This window comes from Ixodes scapularis, unplaced genomic scaffold, assembly GCF_016920785.2.
Source record: "Ixodes scapularis isolate PalLabHiFi unplaced genomic scaffold, ASM1692078v2 PGA_scaffold2__306_contigs__length_199485367, whole genome shotgun sequence".
Lineage (NCBI taxonomy): Eukaryota > Metazoa > Arthropoda > Arachnida > Ixodida > Ixodidae > Ixodes > Ixodes scapularis.
Genome location: NW_024609857.1, coordinates 94,466,359 through 94,478,562, shown reverse-complemented (window position 1 = coordinate 94,478,562; position 12,204 = coordinate 94,466,359). Strand labels below are relative to the sequence as shown.

The 12,204-nt window shown below is 47.9% G+C and overlaps 1 protein-coding gene across 1 annotated transcript in view; it reads right to left on the bottom strand.

Moving 5' to 3' along the window:
• The window catches only part of LOC120836545, a 111,181-nt gene that overhangs the window by 38,855 nt on the left and 60,122 nt on the right, over positions 1 to 12,204 (bottom strand). Inside the window, exon 2 of the mRNA XM_040205508.3 lies at positions 3,316 to 3,498. Coding sequence (XP_040061442.2) covers positions 3,316 to 3,498 — 183 coding nt within the window. The remainder of the gene's footprint in view (positions 1 to 3,315; positions 3,499 to 12,204) is intronic.

Here is a 12,204-nt window from a genome sequence, read left to right as displayed (position 1 = left end):
ATGAACACCACTTTTTTTTTCTTCTTTTTTTTTTTTGCGACAACGAGAGGATTCTTTGGTTAAGTGTAAGACGGAAAATTTGTAAGTCGTCATTAAGCTGTAGACAAGGAACTTAGGGCTTACTACTTAAGATACTAAGTCCCGAGTCCCTTGTACGGTCGGGCAAAGCAAAGGCATGTCCGTCAGAGCGTGGTTCTTGAAAATCTGTTTGGCGTGCGAATCCTCATCAGAACAAATGCAGTGAGTGGATATGTGTTTGCGCTCTCGCACCTGTGCCTGTTGTAAGCTGTGCACACAACTTGGAAGAACTGGTTTTGCGTAATCATTCCATTTCTCGGTGAGGTTGAGCATTTACTTGCGCAGACTGATGTTTATGGGCGGGCTTCTCTGCATGCCGACTCTGCTTGAGGGGAAGTTTGCCTTCCGGGAAAGTTGAGCGCTTTACTTGACCGGGTTAGTTTCTAACCACGTGTGACCAAAGTATTATTAAAAAAAAAAAAAAAAAAAAGTTTTGTTTTTGTACAGCCAGAAAGGAGTGATTATAGCCCCCCCCCCCCCCCCCCACCCCTCCCCTTTCTCGGACGATTCGATTCGGTTTTTTGCCACGCCTGCGGTTCCCAGCACAAGCGAAGTTGCTTCATCTTTCAGGGACAAATATATCAAACAGTGCGACCTTAACTCCTCATTCCAGCCGTAATCCGGACAGAAACTTTTTTTTAATGCATTAGCATTAGTGCCCTGGTACATGCGCTGACCTCGGACTGGTTGGAGAACACGTATTCAGAATTTGCAACTTCGCCACGGGATGGCGCTACAGCAGCACCTAACGCCTATCCAGAGCCCCTAGCAACCCAAGATCGCCGGCGACGTCCCTCTCCGCTAAGTTCGGTGCCGCGCAGTGGGGGGCGGCGGGTGTATCACTGGGGTGCGCGTCAACCCACCCCGGCCCGCCCGTTCACGCCGCCTCGCTGTGACAGTCTGCGGATAGCTCATTACAAAATATTTAACCCACCTTGGGTCATCCGTACACGCCGCCTTGAGGCGCCCCGCCGACGGTCCAAGTACTCCCTAGCCCCGCTGTCCCCCACTGCACCTCGGGTGCTAGGCATTACGTCACGCGGCCGGCGTGCGGGTGCGCGCCGGCCGCGTGACTTTGGAGACCCGTGGGCATGTACGGTCTGCGGTTCCGCTCTTCGGCCTGCCACGCGGTTTTTGACGCGCAGTCGTCTTACTACCGTGCCTCCGGGCCGTAAGCGCACGGTGTCGTCGCCCCCCTATGCACAACATGTATGCGCAGCAACGAAATGGCTCTGTCATTTTCCGCGAATCGCGCGCGTACGTCCTTTATGCGCGCGCTAAGTGACCTGACCTCCTTTCACCAGGAAGAAGAGGGATTTCGGGAATGTTCACCCTCGCAGAAAAGTGCTGAGAGGCTGAATTCACCTCGCTTTATTATACTATATTACCGCTGCGCGAAATTCTCACGCATTTATTTAAAAATCAACGTGGTAACAGCAGCAATTTTTTTTTTGTTCTTGTCAGGGGGTCCGAAGAAGCGCGAAAAGCTGCAGTTAGCGCTTACTGTCCGCGATAGTACCTTTGATTTACTTAGCCCTTTAAAAAGAAAGAAAGCGTGGTCTCAGGAAGTTTATTTGGATTTAAAATTTCCAGTATGATTATGGGCATTCCAAAAATGAAGCCTACTTTGGAGTGACATATTCTTTCACACTTCCTTTCACTCCAAGTCCGACCGTGCTACGCCAAAATTGCGTCTTCACGGAACTCATCGCCTTCGTGCATTTGCGGTCACCGACGTAAACAATAACGCGCGCGGTGAATACGCCGTGATCCTGCATCTTCCTTGTGTAGTACGTGATTGGCTTATCCGGTAATATCAAGCCCACAGACTAAAGCGTGCACCGTGACGATGCATTTTTGGCGCCGTTAACTCGGGTAGCTTAAATTAATCCGCCCCCACCCCCTTGCTAAGCTGGTCTGATGCCCTTCTTTAGTTTGGCTATTAAGCCGAAACAAATCTCACTCAACCGAGTGGTCGATCGATTGGTCGATTCCTACGGCGAATACAGATACTGACAACTTAAGAAGCTTAGGGCGTGGCTGATGCGCAGGGCGTGACTAATGCCGCACTCTCATTGGCTGCGGAGTAGCAATGAGATGCCCGGGACTTGCCCCGCCCTGCGCCTCTGAAGCTGTCGGTCACTCTACGCGGGGCGCAAGTTGGTCCGCCCCTTGCGCAGGGACTGTACTGACGTCAGAACACCGGGCTCTGATTGGTTCTCACGGAGGGATAGTGGGTAGACCTCGATGTTAGCTGCCTCGACGTCTAGCCACAGTCCTTCCAATCGGAGCCAATCGGAGCCTGGCATCCTGACGTCACCGTAACCCCTGCTCAACAAGTAGACGGCGCTTCGTATTCGTGACTCCAGCGAACAATATGGGGGCGCGCTGGTCAGGCAAAATGGCGTACGAAAGGAGGTCGTTTTCGTTGTTTAGCACGCGGACCACCCTAAATTTTTTTCACTGCAGCGTAAAATCGGTGTTACACACGAAAGCAAAGCGATTTTTCGACGGTAGAAACCTTCTTCTAGTCACTGCGTAGGAATGCCACGGCAGAAGCATAAACATAATTACTGTAAACGATGTTTGTTTCTATGCTGCCCATGGGAACCAAGCAGCGATAGCAGACGGCAGAGTCAAAACGACCTCCTCTCCTGAGCTTCTCGGCGTTCCCGCTACGCGGCGTCGATTTCGCTGGAGTCGCCAATACTTGGGGACAGCGGTGTTTACTTACAGAAGGAAACTTGCAGCGCCGAACCTCCGTCATTATAGCAGGTGTACAGACTGTATATATATATATTTAAGAACGCTCAATAAAAAAAGTACACTTCAATATACAAAAGGGGGCTGTGAATAAAGTAAATAGATAATCGTTGAGCATAAATAACAACATTAAAATCAGGATCACTTCCTGAGATAAGTGGTTCCACCGTTACCTTCCACGCCGTGATGAGTAAAAACAGACTCGAGTGACAAATTTCATTCAGTAATTGTGCGTGGAAAAACAATTCTTATGATCTGCTTGACAAAAAATTTCCTTTATCTTTCTTGAATGATCTACACGATTTAAAAACTTGGCAATGAAGCCAAAGCTTCATTGCCAAGTTTCCAAGTTTCGAGTTTTAACCCGTGCGCGCTGATCACAGCTGTGCCCACGCTGTCTTCAGTTCCTCAGACATGCCGGAAAAAGTTGCCCCCGAGTGTAGTCCGCATAGTTTGGTCTATGTGTATACGCACCGTCATAGAGTGTGGGTTCTTGGTTCCTGAAGTAGGCTAGCGCGGGAAACTTTGTGATGCCGAACTTTTTGGCCGTCGGTCGATCGCTGTTCTTGACGAAGGCCACACCGAACTTCTCCGCTTCGTCGTTGATGTGCTCCAGCTCCGCCAGGATGGCATCGCAGTTCTTGCATATCTTCGTGTCTAATAGAAAGACAAAAATGAAACGAAACGTTGGATCGGCAGAACGGGTATACCCGCCAGCTGAGAACACGCCGGGAGCGATGCAGTGCGGAGCAGATTGCCAAAAAGCACGCTTCAAGAAATCTGGAGTGCTCAATGCCACATCGCAGATTTGTTTTGTTAGGCCTAAACATATGATCAGCCCCGTCATTCGCTCAGCTTCTTCCGTCGATTGCAGCGATTGGCTGTCCCAAGTGCTTTGAGGAAAAGCAGACGCTCCAAATTTTTTAGTAAGTATCGACGTCGTGTTCACACTAACAATGTCGTGCAGTTTACTCGTCCGCCGTATCTGTATTCACGTACCAGTCACTGGTCGGGACACCTTACTTCCACCCATGCGTGCTTAGGAGCACATTTTGGTACTACGTCAAAGCGTCTAATCAAGTGCTCGCGAACACGGCGCAGTTGTTCATTCATGCAAATGATAGAATGCAAAAAAATAAAAGTCTGCGGTAGTTGTTGCACGCCCACGCTAATGAGCTAGCTTTATACTTCTTTTTTTAAATTAACGCGCACACCTATCGCTGGCAGAACTTTAACCTTGTTTTTGTACAAGAAGCACATACACACTAACAAAACGGGGCTCGAGCGCAAGTTGATTGTTCCGGCAGAAGCGCGTGTTACATACAGCGTGTACACTAACGCTTCGATCTTCGATCCCACTTTGGACGGTCCGCATATATCGGGTTCTTAACGTATCGCGCTAGGATTTACTATGGAAGTGCCCGAAGGTGGTAAACACCTTCACTGAAATTGTGGAAAGGATGGCTCACCTGAGTAAATCACGAGAAATCGAAAACTATATATGTTTTTCTATACTTTGCATGTACACAAATTGTGTCACTGTGGTGTTATTTTGGCCATATGAAGTGAAAAGTAGGCAAGCCAATTGTATTTTATTTCCATTTCACCGATTTTATAGTCGTAATAAACGCCAAAATAGCCCAGAACGATTCTTGATGATTTCGGGAAAAAAGGCTTGGCAATAATTTTTCTTTAAGCAAAACCGGTTTTTATTTTCTTTCTTTTGACTCTGGAGGATTCACATATTCATACTCTCAATTAATGAATGCGCCACCTTCGGGCACCTCTGTCCTAGCGCGATACGTTGAGAAACAGATTTTGGCGGACCGTTCAAAGTGGGATCGAAGCGCTCGCGTAGTCACGCACGCACGCACGCACGCACGCACGCACGCACGCACGCACGCACGCACGCACGCACGCACGCACGCACGCACGCACGCACGCACGCACGCACGCACGCACGCACGCACGCACGCACGCACGCACGCACGCACGCACGCACGCACGCACGCACGCACGCACGCACGCACGCACGCACGCACGCACGCACGCACGCACGCACGCACGCACGCACGCACGCACGCACGCACGCACGCACGCACGCACGCACGCACGCACGCACGCACGCACGCACGCACGCACGCACGCACGCACGCACGCACGCACGCACGCACGCACGCACGCACGCACGCACGCACGCACGCACGCACGCACGCACGCACGCACGCACGCACGCACGCACGCACGCACGCACGCACGCACGCACGCACGCACGCACGCACGCACGCACGCACGCACGCACGCACGCAAAACTGTTGTTTTTTCGTCACATGATTAATTAAAGGCTTTTTATTGATCGCAGCCGCATTCTTAGTTCAAAGACAGCTTTCCTATATGGTTACCAAAGGCAGTTCACAGGAAGGACTCAGTGCAGCCAGACCTTTTCTTTGGTATATCGAAGGACCTTGGCGCGAGAGCAAACACCGCGCAGCGACCTGGTCAATCCAGTGCCCAAGTCGCGCCTACTCTCGTTGAGGAACCATCTGAACGAGCATAGGTTTACTTTGGATTTTCCCGTTACGACGACCCATATACTCTGGAACTGCAAGGGCCCAGATGACTTCGGACAAGATACGTGGGACGTACGCTATCCAGCGAGAAGAGACCGACGAAGCTGGAGGACTGGACCTACCCCCAAGGGACAGACACGGCACAGGAAGCAAATCCTGGACGTTATAACAGGGACTCCGGGGTCTATTACTTGATATAATAAAATCATAATAATAAACTGCTTCCCCTTCCCGACTCCCCTCAATCCCAATATCTCCTGCCTCAGGACGAGCAAGCGAACCTTTTTTTTAATTATAAAATAACTACACGTTTCGATCAATCCTGAGGCAGTGTAGGTGAACGCTACGTCTTGCGCAAATGAATTACCGCATATTTCACTATATACGATTTTTTATTACGCGACGTGAGCTAGGGAGTTTTTTTTTTTTCTTTTTAAGGTTCGAGAATTTTTTTTAAAACTGTAACTCTAGTCATAATTACAGAAGCCCAGCTCCATGTGGACACTTGATTCCTTTATCGAATCCGAATCTATTGACGTACATTGTCACATCTACAGTCTCAAGTTGTCAAATTAGTTATATATATTTACACTTTCAACGAGGCTATAATTTGTCAGAGTTACGGACTTAATAAACGCAATGTAATGGCAATATTAAGCACCTTTCTTCAATCCTGGTTACCACACAGTCAGCAGTCAAGTACCTTTATGCCTTCAGAATACCCTTAAGAAGTTTCGGTTTGTGTAAAAACATTATAATATAAAAATTTCTAATACGTGGTGAAATAAAAAAAATCTTTAGATTTATACAGCTTAAACTTAATATAAATATATATCCATATGACCCTTGGGAACACAAGCCACTTGCTATTTCTTTCGTTCTTTTTTTTTTTTCTTTTTTTTGCTTTGGTGTTTGTCGAGCTGCTCCGACGATCGTGCTTCCAAGGTCGTACGCTCGACTAGGCGCCGTTACAGTCGAGCTACCAACTGCCGCCGTCGTGTTTAAAATTAGACTCCGCGGGAAAGCCTTTAAGCGTGTCATCAGCGCCGGCTGAACCCACGGTACCTTTACTTTAACATATGCAAGCGGATGAATGCCATATTCATATCACCCGACTCGTTACTGCACTAGCCTGCACTACACCCCATCACGCATGCGTTGAATCTTGATGGAAGATTTATACTACACCGCTGCTTCTCAAACTGCCTATTTATGACGCGGAGTCAGCTAGACATGACAAGCATTTCAATACATTTACTGCGCGTACTCATTTTGAAGTGAGATCAGAACCCTTTTGGGCGTCTCTTGAATTAGCTATGGCTGGAAATTCGACGTACTGCGCGTTTTATATCTGACGTCTTTCGTGCATCTCACAAAGTATGGGGGAGTCTGTTGAAAGAAACGAGACACAACGTTTCACCGCCAAAATAAACGACGCTTCGCCAAATGACGGCCACTTGTTTGCTCCCGCTTAGCTACCACCTGCCGCTTCATCTATTCGGAGATCAAGTCGTCTGCTTCTTGGTTGGAAAGCTTTGGTTGGAAAGAAATACGCCTTCAGGGTCTAGCCACATTTTTTTTTTCAATCAGCCAATAAGAGCTTGGCGCTCTGACATCATCGCAACCCTTGTGCAAGAAGCAGATGAACTTGCGCACCGCATAGTCGGTGACAGGCTCAGAACGCAGCGACAACTGCCTCTAAAATGTATTCATATCACCCCGCCAGTCAAACTCTTCCACTCATTTCCTTGACGTCACTGATTTACGAACAAAGTTTTTCCCAGTGTGACGCGCGCTGTTGACGACGATATCGTCTCTAAGAAACATTGGCTTCTGGCAGTGTGTTTTTTTTTTTTTTTGCTCTTTATCTACTAGGGTTTACGACGCAAGTCGTACTGGTATCCGCTTTTGTACGTGGTAGTTTCTGTACGACGACGTGAGAATCCACCGGTCGAGTCGCCGTCGTCGTATTCAGTGTGTCCGCAGGATTGAGTGAATAGGCCCATAGCGACTGACCAGACTACCGAATTTTCAAAAATATTGTCCGCACCCAGTTTATAGACCGCAGGGGCAAATTTATGTTGAAAACAAACAAACAAAGGTTTTCCTTTGATAGTTCGCGCTTGCTGCATAGTCCGCATCCATTGCATGGTTCGCGCCTGGTGCCTATAATATCTACATTAACAAAATTCTCGTGCGCAGCCTTGACAAGTGACTGCTTTATTAGCTCGAAAATGAGCTTATATTATACACAAATCATAATTAACGTACTCTGTCATTCACAAAATCCGCCACGCGTCGTCATAATGAACGATCTAGAAGGAAAAAAACAAACAAAAAACCACTTGTATAGTCCGCGGTGCGTAAAATTTCAGCTACTAAACCTGTATAATCCAGGCATCACAGTCCTGAAAATAGGTGCGTTTGAGGCTCATCGTCAACGCTGAGGTTTTCTTTCGTTCTTTTGCTGCTCGGCACTGACCCCAGTTACACTCTAAGAAAAAATGGAGGAAAAAAGTGGCAACGGCGCGTGTTCCTCCCTTCTACTGACGCGCCCCCAAGCGGACACGAGAAAAGGGGAGGAACGAAACGTTTTTCTCCTTCTCCAGGCAGACGGGAGAAATCTTTCGCCCTCCCGGCTCATCTTCTTTCGGTTTTGTTTTTCGAGCAGGTCGCTCACGTTGTTTAATAAATAGCTGTTGAGTTGATTGAGCTTCAGCGGCAGCGAAGGCCACCTGTAATTCCGTCTTCTTGTCTAAAAGTGCAGAACATTTCGGTTGCATTGACGTTTTTATCACTAATTTTATCAAACGAGCAAACGAAGCCGCTAGAAACAGCGAAGTTCCGGAGCAGAGCCAGCAGCGCCACTTACACTGGGGGATGGCCGTCTCCGGATTGCGCGGGATTGCGGGACTCGCGCGGCACGGACTCGCGCGGCACGGAACTACATTCACTACAGTAGCGAAACCACGCGGAACTGTGTTGACGTTTTCGACGTTATGGAAACCGCAGGTACTGCGTCTAGTGATGGGACGAGTCTTTATCCGAATCGAGATTCGGAGCCGAATCTGGAGATTCGGAAAGATACGGAAGAGTAGCCGAATCTCAAGCGAATCGGAAAAGTTCGGAAAGATTCGGAGCGTTGCCATGGTTGCCAGATCACGTTGATGAGTGTTTCAACTTTTCGTAATATTAAATTCACTAAATTTTATGAAGTGCACAAAATAATATTGTAATATAATATAATAGTAATAAAACAAACGTTCCGCTTTGTTTATATTTGGATGTTTGTCGAGAACCCAGCCAGACATCGTGGGAAAATTTAATTGGTTTCGGTTTCGGATTATGGCCCATGCTCAGGGTATCGGAACAAAACGGAAACCAAAAACGAAAAACGAAAAAAACGATATTTTTTGGCGGAACGGAAACGTAATCGAAACGTTATTTATTATTTTGTTCCGGAGTGAAACCGAAAAATTTTCTTATCGGTTTTCGGTTCAATGTCGTTTCCGCAGATTCCTCTGGAGCGCCTGAATTATCTATTTTTGTGTAAAAATAAACGTTACGTTCCTTTTAATTTTTGTTGCGGTTTTTTTTATAGAAAGAAACCGTTACGAACCGTTACGGAGCATTATTTTTTCGTTCCGGAGCGGAAACGGAACGGAAATTTTTCGTATGGAACGAAAATAAAAACGGAACGAAAAACATTTCGTTCCAACACCCTGCCCATGCTTGGTGCACGTGGAAATACAAGGGCATGCTTTCATCGCCGCAAGAGATGATGCCGTACGTGCTGTGGCACACAACTGAGTATGTTCGATTCGATTATCTTCAGCAAAGCAGAAATTTGGGCTAGTTGGTTCATGATCAGAATATACAGCGCAAAAAAAAAAAAAAAAAAAAAACGACAGGACAAAGAGGAGAGTAAACAGGACGAGGCGCATGCGCCTCGTCCTGTTTGCTCTCCTCTTTGTCCTGTCGTTTTTTTTTGGCGCTGTATATTCTGATCGATTATCTTCAACGTGTGTCCACTGAGGTATTATCGGAACAAGGGAAACAACCTGATTCCTGAAACTCTTTGCGCCGTACCCTGCACTGCATTTGTACCTTTCTGGTTAATGATATCCGATTTTGTTAGTGTTTGTTTCGACGTTAGACACCCCTGTTGTTTCTTTTTCGTCAAATAAAGTTCACGTCCACAAAACGTGCTGCCGAGAACGGAGAAACGACAGTGCGAATTAGCGACGTTTTTCTTCCCCACCGGTGCCGGTACGCGGTCGAAGTTGTTACGAACATTCATCTCGCTCTCGCGCCTTACAGGTACTGACATACGCAGCTCTAGAGAAGGAGACGAATTATTTCCTTGCCTGAATATATTTATTGTGCGTTGCGCCACATTATGTATAATACGCAGCATTTCGCCACATTTTACCGATCACCGTGAAACCGCACAGGAACCGAGACCGTGCATTGGTTAGGCCTACGTCAACCACACCGATCAGCTCAGCTGGATCTGGGCGTGTGCCAGGGTTTAGAATGACAGTACAGTACATACCATACGACGTACGTTGAAATAAACAAGACGAAATCTGGTTATATGCAGCAACAGTACCTAAAAACAAACAAACTGACCCAGGGGCGGATGCAGGAATTTCCTGAGGGGGGGGGGGGGGCGGGCGGGGGGGGGGGGGGGGGGGGGGGTCAGGTGTTGGTCAGCGTACGATATGTTCAGGAAACCCCTACCCCCCCTCCCTCGTTTCACGCCCTAAATTTTACACATGCAGAAATCAAGAGGGGGGTCAGGACATCCGGACCCCCCCTCTACATCCGCCCCTGCTGACCGCGTTTGCGAGCTTTACGACAAGGTTCACGCTGCTGTTGCTGCCGTCTTCAACCAGCGACGAATCGGACGAATCTCCGAATGTGCCGAATATTCGTCGCGGGAAGTTCGGAATTTTCCGAATCTGGGCGAATCCGAATCTCCGGTGATTCGTCCCACTGCGTCCAAGACAGGCAGGTTTTGCTGCCGGCTGCCTGGGTGCCTTCCGCGCTGGGTTCGGTTCTGTTTTCCGATGCCGATCGAGTGTAACCGGCGTTCATCGTGGTTCCGTATTTGTGCGTGTCAGCAACATAGCTGCAACATCGTGATGGCAGTGTTGTGGGTTGTGAACAGAAGACTATAATTATCGCCAATGTGACCGTGTGTTCGCGTATCAGTGGTGTAACAACAAGATGAGATCGTAAACTGTCGGGCATTGATGCCGTTGGTCGGGCCGTGATCGGAGGGGGCGGGGTGTTGCAGGTTGACATTCCGCTTTACATTAAAAAGTTTAATACCACTTGAGGGATTGCGTGCAATCGATCAACGTGCGGATAGTCATGTTGGAACGCTGGTCTGAGCAGTAGAAGCTCCTATCGTTATCATACAGTGGCCGATGTGGCTGTCGGAATTGTCTCGTCCCCGAGAGCGGTTGCGCTCTGAAGCAAGGACTGAACAGTACGAAATCGTGACGGAAAGTACGTATATTTACAGTATGGAATTTCGGCATTAAAAACAATAGTAGGTAAAATCGAAAAAAAAGAAGCTAATTTTTATTTTTCTGTTTAAATATACTACGGTTCCTGGAGAAACTGCCCTCCAAGTGGCGCGCTGGGATGAGCGCTAGACGTTTTCGGGCACGCCACAGCGTCGCGGCTTTGACTGCATTCAAGTTGATCGAAAAGCGATTTCTCAGACCGTGAAGCATCACTTCACGGTCTGAGAATATGCGCTCTACAGGGATTAATTCAAGACGGCAATAGCAGCTTTGCGCGAACAGCACAAATAGAAAAACAGCCAATAGAAATACAGGCTACGACGTGCCGCGTGGGGAAACAAACTCATGGCTTCGAACCGCATTGGAGCGGCTTGATTTATTGGCTTTCAAATAATTACGGCATGATAGAGCGTTTACTTTTTAATAAGAGATTCATCCACTGAGCCATTCAAAATACTCTCAGAGGTATGACATTGCTGGAAAAAAATCAACATGCTGGGAATATTTTTTATTGCTTAGGGAGTCACCGAAAAGTTCCGTACGTTCAAAACGACCAGTATAAAAGACGGAAACGCAGAGCATAAGTGTAGTGATCGGGTCAGGGTGTTGTTCCGTTGTATTGATATTTCTGTGTTGTGTGTAAGTGCTCAATGTATGTTCACCTGCTTGTAATAAGCGTAATGTGTGTATAGTAGAGGATCCCCAAGCGCATTAGTGGCCTGAAGAAAGCAAATTATTTTTTGCAGAACATGAATTGGGCGGTACCTAGCGCCACCTAGCCTAATTACTTGCAATTACTCTGCTTTACCCCGCCATCTGGTGGTTAGCGAATTAACCTTTCACGCTACGCGATAAACAGCGGCTTCGAGCGCTTCGAGTTTGTTCTTTCGAGAGCGGCTTTTGGTTTCGCGGATTGAGCTTACCCTTCTCCGTGATGTGCGGTTGACGAAGGAATTGTGACTCGAGGGACACCAAAGGTAAGACGCAAAGTGCAAGAAGTAATTGGGTATCGGTTGTTTCCGTTTAACATCGCAGTGCTGTCGACGAGAAGACCCAGTAACTGCTTTCGAAACGCAAGTGGCTTCAGAAATAAACACAGTTTGCGGAAAGCTCATGTTACGATTTTATTTGCTGCTGCTCTCGTCCCGTACAAGAGACGTAGCGTCCTCGTCAAGCCTTATTGGGCTCGATTTGCTCGATTCGGGGCCGCCATATTGATATGCAAGCGACGGAGGAACTTTGCTCCCCTGCTTCAG